This window comes from Carassius auratus, unplaced genomic scaffold, assembly GCF_003368295.1.
Source record: "Carassius auratus strain Wakin unplaced genomic scaffold, ASM336829v1 scaf_tig00216050, whole genome shotgun sequence".
Classification (NCBI taxonomy): domain Eukaryota; kingdom Metazoa; phylum Chordata; class Actinopteri; order Cypriniformes; family Cyprinidae; genus Carassius; species Carassius auratus.
This window is the reverse complement of record NW_020528381.1, coordinates 35,061-53,576: the sequence shown is the minus strand read 5'-3', so window position 1 is coordinate 53,576 and position 18,516 is coordinate 35,061. Positions and strand designations below refer to the sequence as shown.

Sequence of the window (18,516 nt, the reverse complement as noted above, 5' to 3'; positions counted from 1 at the left end):
CGGTGGGCACCCGGGCGAAGGCGTTACCCCTTCTAAGGCCGTTCTGACCTTCGATTCGATCTCCCATGTGAGAGTGGAGACCACTAATGTCTCAGGAAAAATACACTCGGGAGTGGAATGGGCGTTCGGAATGGTCAAAGATGCGAGATAAAAAATCGGGTTTGATATTTTTGGAACCCGGGCGGTACGAAATAGTAAAGTCAAAACGTCCGAAAAAAAGTGCCCATCGAGCCTGCCTGGAGTTCAACCTTTTGGCGGTGCTAATGTACTCTAAATTCTTGCGGTCAGTCCATACTATAAAAGGAACCCCTGATCCTTCTAACCAGTGTCGCCATTCCTCCAATGCCATCTTGACTGCCAACAATTCTCTGTTACCAATATCGTAATTACTTTCTGCAGGAGATAAACGATATGAAAAATTCGCGCAAGGGTGGACCTTGTCGTCTAAGGGAGAACGTTGAGATAACACCGCTCCCCACCTCTGACGCATCGACCTCCACCACGAACTGACGTGTAGGATCAGGGGTTATCAGAATGGGAGCTGAAATGAAACGGCTCTTCAGTTTAGCAAACGCAGCTTCCGCTGTGTTTGACCACCTGAACGCAGTTCTGGCGGAGGTCAAGGCGGTCAGAGGTGCGGTTAGTTGGCTGAAATTGCGAATGAAACGCCGGTAGAAGTTAGCGAACCCCAGAAACCTCTGTAGGGCCTTACGAGAATCTGGGCTTGGCCATTCTACCACAGCCTTAACCTTCTCGGGATCCATGCGTATTCCCTCAATCGACACGATAAACCCCAAAAATGGAATAGACTGTGCATGAAACTCGCATTTCTCCGCCTTGACAAAAAGCCCATTCTCTAGCAACCTCTGAAGCACTCGTCGGACGTGCTGCACATGTTCCTGGAGAGAGGAAGAAAAAATCAATATGTCGTCCAGGTAGACATAAATGAACTGATCAATCATATCTCGCAGCACGTCGTTGACGAGTGCCTGGAAGACCCCTGGGGAGTTGGAGAGCCCGAAGGCCATGACCAAATATTCAAAGTGCCCTCTGGGGGTGTTAAACGCGGTCTTCCATTCATCCCCCTCCCTGATCCGAACCAAATGATACGCACTGCGTAAGTCCAGTTTTGTAAAAATAGACGCTCCCTGCAACCTCTCGAAGGCTGAAGACATCAACGGCAAAGGATAAGTATTCTTTACCGTGATGTTGTTCAGCTCTTGGTAATCAATGCAAGGTCGCAGTGATCCGTCCTTCTTTCCCACAAAAAAGAACCCCGCCCCCGCAGGAGAAGAGGAAGGGCGGATGAATTTGGAAGCTAGAGAATCAGAAATATATTTTTCCATAGCCTCCCTCTCTGGGACAGAAAGTGAATAAAGTTTGCCTTTAGGCGGAGACTTACCTGACAATAACTCTATGGCACAGTCGTAAGGACGATGCGGAGGAAGAGAAGCAGCTTGAGACTTACTGAACACTTCCTTCAGGTAGAGGTACTCAGCGGGCATGTTAGATAAATCCACCGCCTCCTCCTGTAACACAGACACAGACGGACAAGCAGACACTAAACAAGACTCATGACACTTTCGAGACCAAGAAAAAATTGAATTAGATGACCAGTCTATTTTGGGGTTATGGAGAAGGAGCCAAGGATGCCCGAGGACAATGGGTGCCAGGGGAGAGTCAAGGATGTGAAAGGAGATAGTTTCGGAGTGATTGCCAGAAGTGATGAGTGTGATGTCCTCAGTACTATGAGAAATAGTAGTTGAATGAAGTTACCTTCTGCCCCAGAGTCCAGTAGTGCCTGACAGTGGTGTGTCTGTGCTGACCACCGCAGTCTCACCAGAAGGAGCGTAGATGATGGTGATGATGAGGTCTTCTCGGCAGAGATCCCACCCGATAGTAGCCTCATGCATACTACCGGGCTTGGCCTTTTACTGGACAGGTATGGGCTTGATGTCCGTCTCCCCCGCAGTACATGCAAAGGCCGAGGGATCTCCGCCTCTCCTTCTCCTCCGGGGAAAGCCGAGCTCGCCCTACCTGCATGGGCTCGTGATCGTAGGTGGGACTGACCACATCTCCGCCGCTGAATCGCCCATCTGCCGGGCCCCTGGATGGGGTGTTGAGCAGCCCCCTCCTCTCCATCCGAGTGAGGCGGGCATCCACCCATAACGCTAGCTCAATGAGTCCATTAAGAGAGGGGGGCAGATCCAGGGCGTAGATCTCCCTCTGGACGCGGTCAGCCAGCCCATGCAGGAACATGTCCCACTGCGCCTCCTCGTTCCAATGGCACTCTGCCGCCAGGGTCCTGAATTAAATCGAGAAGTCTGAGACGGATCTCTCCTGCTGGCGTAACTCCGCCAGCATCCTGGCCGCCTCCCGTCCTGCGATGGCCCGATCAAAGACCCGCCTCATCTCGGCGGAGAGCACCTGAAACGAGTCGCAGCATGGGTCCTGGTTCTCCCACACCGCCGTCCCCCATAGTGCCGCCCTCCCAGAGAGTAACGTGAGGACAAACGCCACTTTAGCTCTCTCATTGGCGAATGTTCTAGGCTGAAGAGCAAAATGCATATCACAACGGATCAAAAATGCTCTACAGAAGCTGGGCTCACCCGAGTAGGCTTCCGGGATGGGAAGTCGTGGTTCCGGCTGGGAGGCGGTCACTGGTGGTATCGGGAGAGCGGGCGGTGTGGGTGGCGCAGTGGGTGCTCGAAGAAGATGGTGCTCGAAGTGGATGCTCGAAGAACTGCTGAGTGAGCTCAGACACCTGCGTCACCAGGGCTTGGACTGCGCGACCAGTGTCGTTAAGAGACCTCTCCTGGGCGTCCATCCTCCGAACACTGGCGCTGAGAAACTCCTCCAGAGATGACGACTGAATACTCGCTGCCTCCATGTTGTGGTCTGATCGTTCTGTAACGGCGGCTATGGAGGACAGGAGACAAATGCAAGTAAAAAGGAAGTTTATTGATAGGATGAGATGATGGAAGGCCGGAGAGTGACGCAGGAACCACGATGGCAGCACAGACAGGTGAGTTGAGAAGTTGAGTGCGCTGATGACAATGATAGTGGTGATAACTCCAATGGTGGTGAGTATATTCCGTGTGTGAAGACAGGATCCGACAGAAAACCAGTACGAAGACAAATCAAGGCAGGAACTACACGAACACGACATCAACACCAGGATCTACAAACAACGATCATACAAACAGGAGACGAAAGACAGGGCGCTATATAGTCTGTTAGAATGAGCCGCACCTGCCGCTTATCAGGCGATCAGCGGCAACACCCACATGAAACAATCAACATGACTACAGCTGGAGACGGTGCATTCACGAACCGTGACAGTTACAGGACAAGCGAGATTACAATAGTGCCCTACTACATGAACTATCTGTTTAAATTTAGTATGTATATATTTAACATCAGTTTATCAGTACGTCTGTATTTATTTTTTTGATTGTGATTCCATATGCTCTTTCGTGCACCTGAATGGTTTAAAATGGCAAATAGTTATGCTATGACAAGAATAAAGAGTCTATCTTTACTCCACCCATGCACGATTACATTGTTGATATGTATCGTCGATCTCACACGATTTGACAATTACCATATCGCTGATTCATGGCACTTAATTGAGGTACATTGGCACAGGAAATTCAATTTATTTTTCGTAGGCTTAATTTTCGAATACAATGACTGCACCAAGAATTTCTGACTTGTTATCAGAAGCAGCTCATTGGATTTGTTAAACAATTATGCAAGTAATCCTCATAGCATCTACCCTTGTATACAACCAAATTGTTCTTAGTATTGAACTCCCTGTCAGGCGCTACAAGAGTGCACACGGTTGAGCCAACCTACGCCTTTTGCGTTCAACTACCAGCAAAGCCTACTCCTATGAAGTCGCGAGTATAAAACTCATGTGAGATATTGCAAGTGCTTTCCCGGATAAGCAATCATGGGCTTTCCATCCGACTACCAATGAAGCTTAACCATTCATGCCATGAATATTGAGCTCCCATATGATGGCTGCAAGAGCATCCCGGCTACACAACCTTATCTTTCTGTCTTACAACAGTGAGGCTACCCGTTTGATGCAGTGCTTATTGAGCTTCCGTCGGATGTCGGTGAAAGCCTCCTTGCTAGACAACTGACTTTTTCTTCTCCAATCCAACCATACTAGTTCATCTTCGAATACCTCCTCCTTAGATTTTCTCGGATAAAATCCTGCCACGAACCTCTATTTTTTTAGACGCGAAAAAAAAAAAACATCCATCACTGTCTGGCCAAATACTGGCCATTTAACTTTACCTTTCCGTCTTACATTCAGAGAGGCTTTGCCATTTGATGTTGTGAATATTTACCTCCCATCAAACATCGATGAGAGCTTCCCGTCTAGACAGTATTACTTTTTCCTTTCTACGGTCAGTGAGGCTTATCCATTCGATGTTGTGAGTATTGAGCTCCCATCAGATGTCGATGAAAGTCTCCTGGCTAGACAACTTTTTTCATCCTATGGTCAACAAGGCTTACCCGTCCGATGCTGTCAGTATTGAGCTCCCATCAGATGCTGGCTAGAGCCTCCCGGGTCACATACCCTTACCTTAACCTCCTATAGTCAGCGAGGCTTACCTGTCCAATGACGTGAGTATTGAGCTCCCATCGGATGCCGACGAGAGCCCCCTGGCAACACAACTTTACCTTTCTGTCTTACATCTGGAGAGGTTTACCTGTTCGTTGCCTTGAATATTGAGCTCCCGTCGGACTTCGGCGAGAGCCTCCTGGCTAGACAACCTTAGCTTTTCCTATCTATGGTTGGCGAGGCTTACCCATTCGGTACCTTGAGTATTGAGCTCCCATCGGACGTCAGCGAGAGTCTCACGTCCACCTAACTTTTCATTCCTGTTTGACGGGTAACGATGCTCTCTGTACGACGACAAGAGTCTAGACCTCCCACCAAAACTCTGTCCAAATGTTTTCCCCCTGCCTGGTGAGGCTTAACCGTTCGATGTTCTGAGTCCTGATCTCCCATCGGATGCCCGGGCATTCAGGTTTTCCTTTTGTTGTCCGCTCCCCGGCCGGCGAGGCTTACCCGTCTGATGCTACTGAGTATGGTGCTCGTGTCAGATGTCGGCGAGAGTGCTCCCGGTTGGATTTTCTTTACTTGCTGCCCACAAACAGGTCTTATCCATCTGAGTATTGATCTCCCGTCGGGTGTCGCAAGAGACCTCTTTGTCGGCGGCCCAAAGCCTGTTTATCTGCTCAACTGAGAGGACCTACACGTCCGTCGTCCTGAGTCTTGATCTCCAGTCGGAGGCTTCATGGGTCCTCACGGTTAGTTTTCTGCCCTGGTTGCCCACTGATTAGCAGGGGCACTTCCCGAGCTTCCAGACAGAACGCCAAATATGCATTATAATACTTCAGCTAATTATATATAAGTGTGAACTCGTGAAACTTAAGTACATAAAAAATCTAGTACTTTTATACTTTCAATTGAGTAAAATTGACAATGGAGTACTTTTACTTTTCTGTACTTTTACTCAAGTACTTGATTTATGCATTATACTTCATCCACCACTGCACACTGTAAACCCTAATGTTGCCTTGACTTAAAAAATCAAGTAATGTTGACTAAACATTACTTAAAATTTAGTGTAATTTAGAGTTAATTTAACTAATTTACCTTCAAAATGCATAAACTTAAGATTTCAAGTGTTGTGAGCTCAAAATCATGAGTAATCCTTTCGAAAAACTCAACGTCACTCTGTTCTTCCTTTAATGTGATTGGCCATGGGAGAAATTCTGCCTAGCAACAAGAGAACAAAAGCACTGATTGGTGTGTTACAAAATTCGTCCTTTTGGTCTGTTTGGTTGCTGAACTACAATTCAAGAGGAAGTTTTTCTTTGTGTACTATGTTCGGTGACTAAAATTCTGTAGATATAAAGTTGTTTTGCATGATTTCTACTGGTGAAATATGTTAATTTAAATCCTTGTGGTATGTGATTTTGAGATGATTATTGAAACGACAACTTAAGTATTTGATGAAGTGGCCCAATTGTTTTCCTTTGAGCGAAAGAACATGGCAGCTAAAGTTACTGCTTAACTCGTTAGATCGAAAACCCTAATAAGTTGAATGAACTAAATTGATTGAGTAAACTCGTTGCCTCAATTTAATTGAGTAATGGAGTCTCCCAAAACTTACATATTTAAGTTTATTTAACTTGACGGTTTTGTAGATTGTACTTAAATCACTCAGTTCACCAAACTTGATGCTTATTTAATGTACTTAAACAATTATCTTCACTTAACTTGGTGCTAATTTCAAGTGTACTTATATATTTAAGTTAACTCATCATGTAAATTTAACTGAAAATGATGTTCTTACACACTGAAGTAAAACAAATAACAGCATATTTAAACTTTGACCTTTTGACAAACTGTCACAATATTTATGAAAATACAGTAAACCCTATACTGCACTGTAAAAAAAAAAGTATTTTTATGTCTTTGCAGACATTGAAAAGACCTCCACTGAGGAGAGAATGTTTTTATGACGTCTTTTTTTTATGTTTTTTATGTCTTCTGTACATCCGATATAGATGTTCACATATCCTCCTTACAAGGTTCTGTGACTTTATTTCTGTCAGACATCTAGAGAAGCTCCTATTGAGAATTAACAGAGGTTTAAATGTGCATACTTGATTCATTTGATGTCACCATTGTGGTGGAAAATGTTTGGTTTAGTTGGGATCTTGGTCCAGATACTTCTTATGTTCACTTGTCTTTTGCTGCTATAACAGTATATTTGAAAATGCTGTTTTTGTGGCAAAGAAAGATGAAGTTTAAAAGAGCTCAGGTGTTATCAGCTCTTGGTTGGTGTTATCTTGTCTCTTGCTGCTGTAAATTGTGTGTTGTAAAACACTGTTACTGTGGCAAAGAGAGTTGAGATCTAACATACACATATCTTGCTTGTAATGGTGACTAATTATAGTAAAATAAAATGTATTGCTGCAACTATGGATATACTTTTATGGATATAAACTTTGTAGATAAAATAATGTACTTACTTTTAGAAAACCGATCATGTCGTCACAAACAGACATCAAGATTTTGGATATGCATCACATGGTGACAATCTGAACAAAAAAGGCTGGAAAATAAGGATGAGTTTGTGCTATGGAGCTCTTTTGTTTGTCACCATTATTGTGATGCATATGCTACATCTAGAAGTCTGTGTGTGTGAGTACTTGATTGATTCTTTTACTCAAATTATTTCAAACACATTCATTTCGTCCATCTTTAAAATAAGTATTTTACTCCTGGTGCCTGTTAAAAATATCAAACAAAACTTATTTTATGATCTCAAATACGTATTATGTGATGACATTCTCATCAACAAAAAACATCAAATAACACCTGAGCTCATTTAAATTTGTCTTTTTTCACCACAAAAATACACCAATACAGCAGGAGACAAATTAACACAAGAAGTAACTGGACCAAGATTCCAACTAAACCAAACACTTTCCACCACGATGGTGACTTCAAATGAATCATGTATCAACATTTAAACCTCTGACAAAACCGTCAAGTTAAATAAACTTAAATATGTAAGTTTTGGGAGACTCCATTACTCAATTAAATTGAAGCAACAAGTTTACTCAATAAATTTAGTTGAGTCAACTTATTAGGGTTTTCAGTGCAGGATAATAGATATATGAATAATAGATATAATAAATAGACAACAATGTTGTTGTTTTTGTTTATGTGTAAATGTGTTTTTATATTTTCATTTTTTTCCATCATTAAACAGGGCATGTAGACATTTTATATTTACTGTATTTGGTAATGTCTATTACTGTCACATATAAATGAATAAATAAAATGTGTGTTGCCGTCTGAAGCACCGGGAGTTTTCCAAATGAGCTACTGGACAATGATGCCCTGTTTCTTTGTACAGTGGGTAAAATAAGTTTTGAACACATCAGAATTTTTTCAGTAAATATATTTGTAAAGGTGCCGTTGATATCACATGTCGGTAACAACCCAAGTGATCCATACATACAAAGAAAACAAAACAAATAAGTTCTGTGTAGTAAAGTAGAAAGGCACAGGGAAAACGTATTGAAATGATTCAATGATGTATTCAGCTATTTGCCACGTTTACCAGGAAAGACAAACCATAACTTTAAAATAAAAATGTTAATTAATTGCTAATTAACAAATTATTTAATAAAAACCATTGTATTGTATTGTGTTATGTTTTTAAGTAAGTCGTGTGTGATGAGTGTTGTGGAGCAGGTAGAGAAAGGACAAGGCCCGCTCTCTCCTCCTCACCTTCACCTCCGCTGGTCTTCCGGAGAGTTCTGCTGCATCATAAAGATTTCAGAGCTCAGAAACATGATCAGCCCAAAGAAGTGCTGCACACAGGAAAAATGATTCATACACTGCACAGAAATGTAGCTGCGCCATTTAACATTTCAGTTAATAAGACATGACTTTACTTATTAATAATAGTATGCTGTTTCTTGAATTTTCAATAGCTGTATTATGTGGTAAACATATGTGCAATGAAAAAGAAAAAGACAAAAGAAATTATTAGCTATTTCTTACTTTCTTACTTTTAATGCATATACTGTCCCTAATAGGTCATAAATGACTTAATCCATATAACATCACCTGTCTAAATTGTTTGAAACTCTCTAAAACATTTCAAATTCCATAATTGTAATCGAAAAGCAACACAGCAGTTCTGTTCCAGTGATTTGCAATTCAATCTAGTCCCATCCTAACAAGTATCTATTTAAAGAGTGTGCCAGTGTTCTCGTCTTCAAAGAGAACGCTGACACTGCATCTGCTGGACAGGAGTGATGTATGTGTGTGTGTGTGTGTGTGTGTGGTGAGAAAGAGCGATGTAGTGTAGAGTTTTGGTTTGACTCAGAGGTTTCTGTGACACCACAGGCTCTCAGAGATAGAGGGTTTGTGTAGGATGAGTCTTCTTTAACATTTTCTCTCCTACTCCCGTCTCTTTCTTATTCTGCCCTTCTCCTTTGACACAACTTTTTTTTTTTTTTATCTTCAAACTCTCGCACTTTTTCTCACTGTAGCTTCATATCTCAGTTTCTCCCACTCGTGTGTTACCACTGTTACAAAAAACAAAACAACAACAAAAAAACTTTTTGTGTGAATTTAGTTGATTCCTGTCTGCTAGTTGTTGTACTCTATAATTACTCATTCATTTCCACATATGTAGTTCATTGCAATTACTTGACATCTGTATGCAGTGAACAGGGAGAGGAAATGACAGTTCTGTAATAGTGTGGTGTTGTAGGATTACAACGATTAGCTGTAACTGCATTACAGTAGGATATTCTTTTCTGTATTTATTGCAGACCCGTCTTGGCCTTTTTCTTCTTCTACTAATAGGTCAGCTCACCCAAATAGTATTTCAAAGCCTTTTATTTGTCTTTCAGATTAAGCAATTACTGTGCTTCAATTCATAAAAATATGTAAGAGATTCTTGTAAATTTCAGATTTTTTTTCTAATTTCTTTTTCATAGTTCTGGTCATTTAGCATTAGCTCATGCATAAACATGCTTCTCCTTTGACACATGTGTGTGGGGGCGGGGGTTCAATGGCAAATAAATATCATTAGTAATAGTTTTACAGTATGGTTATGACAACAATGTTATCCAAGAAATAGATACAACTTGACAATTTTCACAACAGTTTAAAAATGTTATAAAATGTTAACCCTCACATATCAGCATAGTAAATGTTTCTGTATGTTATATATAAAAGCACTGATTTATTAGAGAACAGATGGATGGATGGCCCATTTCATTTTCTGAATCGCAAGTTTCAGCAGAAGTCGAAGCGTTTACTGGCATGATATATATTTGAATAGAATTTCAGTTAAATCACTTGTTCTATTTTTATTTTATTTTTTTATTTAGCTTTGCCTTTTGCTTTACACTACACAACATAGTTGATGGTCAGTTATTGGGCTGATTAATTATTATTATTATTATTATATTTTTTATATATATATTATTTTTTCAGTATGGTCTACTATGTCCGTCCTGTATCTAACCTCTTGTGGATTATTAAAGACTATTTGCATTCATCTTCATCTTATTCATGCGTTTATTGACAACCAAAATAGTCAATGGTACAGATAATGTTCATTCTTAACTTTTATTTATATATAAATATTTAAATTACTGTTACTCTGTTTCTATGAATGGGAACAAGATTCTGCAAAGCAGCTTTTACACTCTCTTTTGCTCCTTAGGCTCATGTCTGACTTCTGAAAATTGGAGGTTTGATGCTTCCGAGCAGAAAGTTATATGGAAGCTACCACGTAGCACCTTGGTAGCATTTCTTTAGCGACATCAACCAATAAATTAGTGTGATTCCATTGGGCTTCCAACCATCTGAAGTGGGTTCCACAAGTTTTTCCTCCACATCCTCCATTTTTTTTTTATGTGTGATCCAGTGGGTTTTCAGTGTATATGAGACTACCCAGTATGACGCCACAGAAACTAATCATGACAAAATGTCTCTCATGGTTTGTTTTAGCTGGTTAATACACAAACGCTAATTAATGTAGTTTGAAGTGAACATGGAAGAGATGCTTTAACATTGCACAACTGGTTAGAGACAATCATTAAACTATGTTACACAACACATAACTGTGTTTTAAAATCAAAACACAAAATAAAATAAAATAAAAATAATAAAAATAAAAGTAAATACGTCAAAATGCTCTGCCAGAATGGACACTTGCCACCATATTACTGATGTTTATGAAACAGCTGATTATTCCACAATGCAAAGCAATAAAGTTGGACTTTTTTATGTCAGAACATGGCCTTGTTTCACCAAAGGACTTGATTATATTATTTCTTCTTATTCTTCTTTATGGTCAGAAAATCATCTAAAATCCTTTAAGTTGTTTATAGAGTAATGATGTGTTTGAAACCGGAGTATATATCACTATCTATCTACATGCTTATCACGTATGTAAATGCATATGCTCAGGGCTGAGAGTGTGTGTTTGAGAGCAATAGCATGAGTGGGAGTGTGTGTAATTACCCGTCTGTTACTGCATGTGTGTGTGTTTATCCCTTTCACAGTGAGTAAGGCGAGTGGGCGACAGCAGCAACTGGTCTGCCTGTGTGTTGTTGCACAGCAGACATGCCTCACACTGCACGATATTACTCATTTCCTCAGCCTTGTGTACATGCACACACACGCACAAACTCTCACACTTTTTCACAGTCAGCCTCACAGCCTTTCGACATGGTGTGACACCACATTTTGCCCGTAGATTTGCACACACCATTGCCTTACTGGTGTGTCTGTGTGTCTGTGTGTGTAGAAGAGCTGCAGGTGTGATGGACTGCAGAAGTAAGTGGCGTCACATGGATATCTGCTCAGCACACCCCATCAAGGTCAGTCGCATCAGGTCAGCAGTGCTTTTCATGTTGATCTCAAATTCATTAAACTGCTTACCTTGCGTGTGCTTGAGACAAGCCTGTAAATCAGAAAACAAATGTTATTTTTCTGTAATCTGTGTTTTTCAATGTGTAATTTTTACATTATTTTAAATATATATATATATATATATATATATATATATATATATATATATAATATATATATATATATAATGTATATGTGTGTGTTTTTCCACTAGTGTGCATGGCACAAAGTATTTGCACTTGAACTTGAGTTGGTATTAAAAGAAGATCCTGGTGAGAATGAACAGATATTAAACTTCTGAAATAATTAAATGAGCCTGAAATGCACCTCTTATAGGCTAGTTGTGTTTATCAGATTGATTCTGTCAGTGTTTTTTTTTTCTACTGTGATTCATTTTTTTTTCTTTTTAAGCTTTCCAAAGATCACATAAAACTATCCCCCATTTTCAGTACATGATCCAGAAACATCACGTTAGATGTTTAATTTGTCAAAACAAGCAGGGCTGTAAAAATGATTAGGAGTAAGCACAGGGATTGTGGTGTAGAATATATTTATAGCCAACTTACAAAAACAAAATAATTGTGGCATGTTTACAGCTGTCAAGAGGTAAGTACATTTTAAATTGTAGTTATAAACTCTTTAACTAGCGATAGTAACAACTCAAGATACATAAATATTTGTTTACATAATTTAAGTTACTTTCTATGTCTAGCCTTTGTTTTGCAACATTTCCATTTCTGTTTAGAATGAAAAATTACCCTTTTTTATATTTATTCATTCATTCATTTAGTAATATGATTATGTTTATTCTATGATTTCCTTACTTGGGTCAAGTATTGCATCATGAAAATGTATTTATGCAGCATTGAGAGATAAACATTATGTGCAATTTAATTCCTTTACATACTTCAGCATGTAACCTGTGATATACAAATACAGTGTGTAAACACTTTCAGAAATAACAGAGCACTGAGAATCATTTGACAAACCATATTGTGTTTTATGATACTAATGCTCGGCTCGCAACATATTTTTTATATGTTCTCCATAAAATTCGCATTAGCACTTTAGGTTCACATAAATAGAAGGAACTTGTGAGAATAAACAGAAATGTCTCCTTTTTGTCTAACTTTGCTTAAAGTTGTTTTAGAAGCTTGCTCTTGTGTGATGAGTACAGTTTGTCGGACTACATTTCCTGATAAAATCCATATATAACCCTCTCAGCTCTCTTTGGTCACTATAGATGTATGGACTCAGTTTCCATGGAGACAACAGCAGGGTATTGAGTTCAATCCATGTAGACAGTGTGGTAGACAGAGGCGTTGAGAAAGAGACCAGATGTGCTGACAGTGTATTTCAGTCAAATATAAGGGTTTAATTTAGAGTGCTGGATTGACATTAGAGAAAGTTCCCCACAGGAAGGTGTGAATGAAACAAGCAAGTTTCACTGCTTTAAACCTTTCAGCCTTCTTTTGCATGTGCATGTTTGTTTTAAATGCCTCTGCATTAGTGATCTATTGTTAGGTAACTTTCCCAATCACTACAGTAAATTCTGGAATAAGTCCGGAGATTCCCATCACAGATAAGTAAACAGAAGCAACCTATTTAAGAACTGCCATGTAGTCTCTTGCAATACTTGTGTGTGGGTGAGAAAATCTTGTGTGTTTTTCGATTAGTGTAAGTTTTTATGTGTTTGTTGGTAGCATAACGGCAATATAGAGACAATTGTTTGAAAGTTATATTTAGAACAGTTGGACCATTTTTTTTTTTTCCAATATAAAGCTCTCAGATGTTCCTGTCTGCAACTTAGCAATGAAGTCATAGTCAAAGTCTGCTTTATTTTTAAATCTGCCACATACATCTGTACAGCACATACAGTGAAATCAAATGATTCCCAGACCCTTAGTGGATACAGACAAAAAAAAAGAGAGCTGGCCTCTGAAAGTTTATGGACACTCTTTAAAATGTTTGATGAACTAAATCTATGGTTAATCTGCTTAGGTACTGCAGTGACATTCAGAAATAAGTTTGATCTTTGTATCAAGTTTCTAGGGCTACTGAAATAGGTCAGTACTATTTTTATTTAGTTACTGAAATATTTATTTATTTATTTTATATACATACATATTTGCCCTTTTCTCTCTCAGGTGAGCAGGGGTTCTGAACGTGACAGTGTGTGACAAGTGGTGTGCGTGATGCTGATCAGCAGAAGAACATGTCTTTCTCCTAGCCCTTTGTTCTTCCCAGCCCATGTAACCTAGAGCGGCCCAGAAGGCCCGGGGGATTGTCCCATGAATCCAAGCCCAGACCGCAGCAAGGAGTGCCTCCCCCCCAAAAAGCGGGACTCCCGACAGGGCTCATCAGATCAGCCAGCCCCAGAGGATGACTTCAAACCTCCTGCCCCTTTTCGAAGCCGAAGGCAGCACCACTCCACGGAGAGTCACCGAGAAAGCAGGGATCTTCTACCACCCCCTCCACCCACGCTGCCACCCCTTCCTCTGCCGTTGCCTTGGCAGGTGTCCTATACCCCCTCCATGCATCCTTCATTCCTTCCGGTCCAGGTGGGAGAGAGGCGAGGGTCAGCTTCGGCATCCTGGAGAGAGACATTGTGTGGACGGGGTATGGACGGAGGACTGGAGCACACTATTGCCCATCACTCTCGTTGGCTGAGCAGTGACATCCCCCCAATTAGTGTGCAACCGCTCATCTCTATGCCCATGTTCAAAAGTGTCTACACAGCCGAATCCAGAGAAATGTGGTCCTACGGCCCCAGTCGACGAGACTATAGCTCATCTCTTTTCTCCCCTCATCTCTTTCCACAGCCTACAGTGTATCCCCATGACACCCTGCCTGACAGCAGACTCAGGTACCAAGGCAGACGGCCCAATGGTGTTGAAGGCACAGACAGTGGGTCTGGGCCTAGCAGAAGGATGGCCTCTTGCGATGGCCGCGGAAATGAAAATGTGGCCAGGTTAGATGGTCCACATGCCAATGGCAGGAGAAGACAGGAGAACACAACAAGACAGACCACCGGAAGAGGCCTTCTGCCACGAGAGAGCACAAGTGCACATTCCTCACCGTGGGACAGGGACCCTCTGGGAACACCCAAAACACCAATACCCCCCTCACCAGATGCAAAGATAGGAAGGGCAGTCACTTCTCAGGATCATTTCGGTGGTAGTTCCTCTCAGGCTGGAGCTCAAATCTACTATGCTGTGGGGTCCCTTTGCCAATCTGCACACCATAACTCTCCAAAGTACCCACAGCTCAGTCCTTCTGTGTCCTACTCCCAGAGAAAGTCCCAGCACTTCCTGCAAAGCCAACACAACAGCCATGAGGTTGAGACCGAATGGGATCCCTCAGTAGGGTCCTACCACCCTCCCGTCGCTGTGCTCACTGGCCCTAACCCACCTCCTTCTGCAGTCCTACCTCATTTTGCCAAAGGTTCCCTGATCGAGCTGGCTGGTGGCCATCTGAAGAGGGTGGAGGAGCTGAAGACAGAGGATTTCGTGCAAAGTGCTGACACCTTGCCTGAGTTTCACCTGAGCACTTGCACTATTCTGTTAATCTCACCCGGACCCACGTACGGCTTCAACCACTTGCAGGTCTTGCTCACAGACCGCAACACTCAGGTGAGTTTAGCACAAGAAGTATGTACATAAATCAAAATTTCCTGTCAAGTCAAGGTCAATGCTGTAATACACAAAGTGATGATAAGGAAGGATATAATAAAATACATCCAGTTAAACTAACACAACTTAATTATCACTACGTCTACATTAACCTGGATTCATTTAAAAATGTTTTTGAAAGTGTTTTTGTTTTAAAATGCTCTCCATCCACACAAAAAGTTTCTTAACCACACTGAAATATCAGAAAACATTATATTTGCATAAAGCCTTATAAAAGCTCACTGAGACAATACAGATTGGACAGACATAAAACTTTAAGTTTTCATGCAATTCTCCTGGTAGGATCATTTTATTGGCGAACATATCTCGCCATTCACTGACACATCCATGTCGCCTTTACTCACAATTATGTGTCTGATCTAAAATGTAACGGCCCTCATGTTTTGCAGCAAAACAGCAATTGCAAGTAAATTTTATAGGGAACTAGGACTGTTATATACCTAGTAGCATCTATAATAATCAATTGCAACAATGTGAAAGTGAATAGCACATAACATGCATCTTACAGACATCATAGATGTCTACATGCTTAATCGTTTTTAAAAGTCTCCATTTTCACAGTCTACACTACAACGGGAAAGCAGTGTTTTCAAATTCATCCATTTTGAAGAGCATTTTCATTGACAAACGCTGTCTCAGTGTGGACCGAAGGCCAAAACTGAGAAAATGATGATTTTTTTAAAGAAAACATTATTGTGGACAACGCCTATGACAGTTCACTTTTAAACTTTTTAAACAACCTATTAAAAAGAAGATTTTTTTACATTATTATGCATGTTGAAGTGGCCTAAATAATTATAGAACATAGTAGATGTTTGATAAATTACAGATTTCAGAGGAAGCTTTACTTTTTGCTTATAATGTAAGGGGTGGGATGATTCCGAATGATGTCATCATAGTCCTTGAGCTTTAGTGATAGAGAAAAAGTGTAAATTGTGAATGCTTTGAACTTGTGATTTTTTTTTTTGGAGTTTGCAACAAAATAAAGGATTTTTAACAATACAAAATCACAACATTGTTTTGTCAGATAGTTTTGGCTGTCATAACACTCCATAGCATTCATAGGTCAAAAAGAAATGCATTGTGAACTAATTCAGTTTTCTGACAAAGGATTGTTGAGCTAACCGTGAACTGATAAGTACTGCTACTGTTTTTCAAATACAATGCACATATACAAAATCTTGATGTATTTCTCTCTCTGAGTGTGAATCTTTTTGTGTGACCTTACCGAAATGTGCATTCCATTTCTGGCAGGAGCTGCTCACAGTCTTAGCGGAGTATCCATTTTTCGTTCAGGACCGCGGCTGGTCTTCTTGCAGTCCCCAGCGGAGCGCCCAGCTGTATGGCCTGCAGTGCCGTCAGCTCAGCACAGGGGATGTGTGTCTGGCACTGACTCCCACACCTGCTTCACCTCACTCTGACAGTCAGGTGCAGCGTCCACACATACACTCAGAGGACATGGTGGAGAGGATGCCCCATGCCCCTGCACCTTCGTCTCCACCAGCGGGACAGTCTTCTCCTTCCAGTTTGCGAAGTGAACGGCCCCGCGCCCGCAAGAGACGCTGGTCCGCCCCTGAGCTCCAGCCAGGAATCAAGACTAGCACCCATTTACCTCAAGGCTCTAAGCACGAGAGACAGCAGTAAGGTTTCAAACTGACACCACAGGAAGGTCTAGAGTATGATTATTGATAACCTCACAGATACCATGGAATAGCTAGTAAATGTGATTACAGAATGTAGAAATACACATGATAACCAGTTCCAAAAAAGCACAGTGAGACAATCAAAAATCACTTCTTTGTGATGCCACGCACCTTTAAATTATTTTAATCTCAAGCGTTTTTCTGCAGGTATGTCTTTTTAATCCACATTACAGGGCATGAGTTAATCACATGCGATTGTCAAACACATCTCATCAGTCAAGCCAGTTCCATGATTGGTAGTAAATCGCCATCATCTGCGATTATGAACGTGATATTGACTTGCTTGTCAGTGATCTACAGTTCGGTGTATTAAATGCTGCTCCATCTGAAAGCAGGTTATGGCGATTAACTACTAATTATCGAACCGGCTTTACTGACGAGATGCACATGACAATCGCATGTGACTAATTGGACAGCCCTACTGTATTAAAACAAACCAATACTACTGGAAGAAAAAGACAAAGTACACAAATATATGAGAATATATCATATTATGAGTGTTCTGTGAATATGCTACAGGAAATAGTCTACTGTTAAATTTGTAATGATGTCTCGTTTTTGAACTGTGTACGTACCTTCAGTCTAGCGGGCAAGCTGAATGTATTAAGCAGCCTTCAGCCAGGCTTTCAGTGTGGGGTCAATATGCTAGTTCACTTTAGCATTACGCTCCAGCCTGTTCTTACCAAGGAAAGAGACACTAATGTGGGAATGAAAGCACACTCGAACCTGGGCCTGGTGTTTTTAGAGTGATGGTGCTAATGACACATCAGAAAAGTCCTCTGCTGATTGTGGGTTTCCCTTTGACATTTGCTTGTGAAAAAGGACAGAAATGTAGTGTTTTGAAATCATATACGGGTATATCTACTCATGATTAAGCACACTCTATCACTTTATTTTTCCCTCTTTTTTCTGTGGTTTCTCAAATAATGTTCGCTGTTAGTTTTTTGTTTCTTCATAAATGTTCTAATTGCTCTAAAAATGTATATTTTTAAAGTTGTGAGACTGTAATACAATGTTCGCTAGAAATAAAAGAACAGCTTTCTAGATTTATATCAAATTCTATATTTAGCATCTTAATGAGATGAGAAATGAGAATGATATTGCCGCAATTTTCTGATGTATGAAATACCAAACCTTGAGATGTTACTATGGCTACTTTCACACTGTTAGTGTGAAATGTCCTGTTCTCACAGCAGCTTACCAGAGTAGAACACTGTCTGTATCATTGTGTATTCTATTTGTGTTTATTACCTGTAACCATAGTGTAGGTGGCTAAGTAAATATCAATAACGGCGATGTGCAAAAAATGCATCTGTCATCTCGCATTTGGCTCAGCATAAATTCAATAGTGGTAACATTTAATCTGTTGAATCTTTAATAAATGGCAGCTTTTCTTTCTCAGTAAAGAGCGGAGCAATTGAGTCCAGTGGAGAACAGCGACTGGATCCAAACCTTCAGATGACACACAGCTCATATCTGCGAATTACTGAAGCCACAGTTATCATATATTTGGTCCTCATCCCTGTAAGCAAATGAAACATGTGTGAACACAACGGAATCTGCTGCTGTGTGAACCAGAGATGGGAACTCAAGGCCGCATTTTTATAAACTTCAGACTGACCTGGAATGACCCCAG

The 18,516-nt window shown here is 40.8% G+C and overlaps 1 protein-coding gene across 5 annotated transcripts in view; it reads left to right on the top strand.

Moving 5' to 3' along the window:
- The window catches only part of LOC113096963 (ataxin-1), a 53,226-nt gene extending 34,991 nt beyond the window's left edge, over positions 1-18,235 (top strand). Inside the window, exons 1-4 of one of the 5 annotated variants that reach the window (XM_026262182.1) lie at positions 11,351-11,454; positions 13,487-13,551; positions 13,633-15,117; positions 16,432-18,235. In XM_026262182.1, coding sequence (XP_026117967.1) covers positions 13,777-15,117; positions 16,432-16,821 — 1,731 coding nt within the window. In that variant the 5' untranslated portion in view covers positions 11,351-11,454; positions 13,487-13,551; positions 13,633-13,776 and the 3' untranslated portion in view covers positions 16,822-18,235. Of the gene's footprint in view, positions 1-11,350; positions 11,469-13,486; positions 13,552-13,632; positions 15,118-16,431 lie in introns of those variants that run through there. The other 4 variants (XM_026262181.1, XM_026262185.1, XM_026262184.1 and 1 more) reach the window with 4 other exon arrangements.
- The last annotated feature ends 281 nt before the right edge of the window (positions 18,236-18,516 follow it).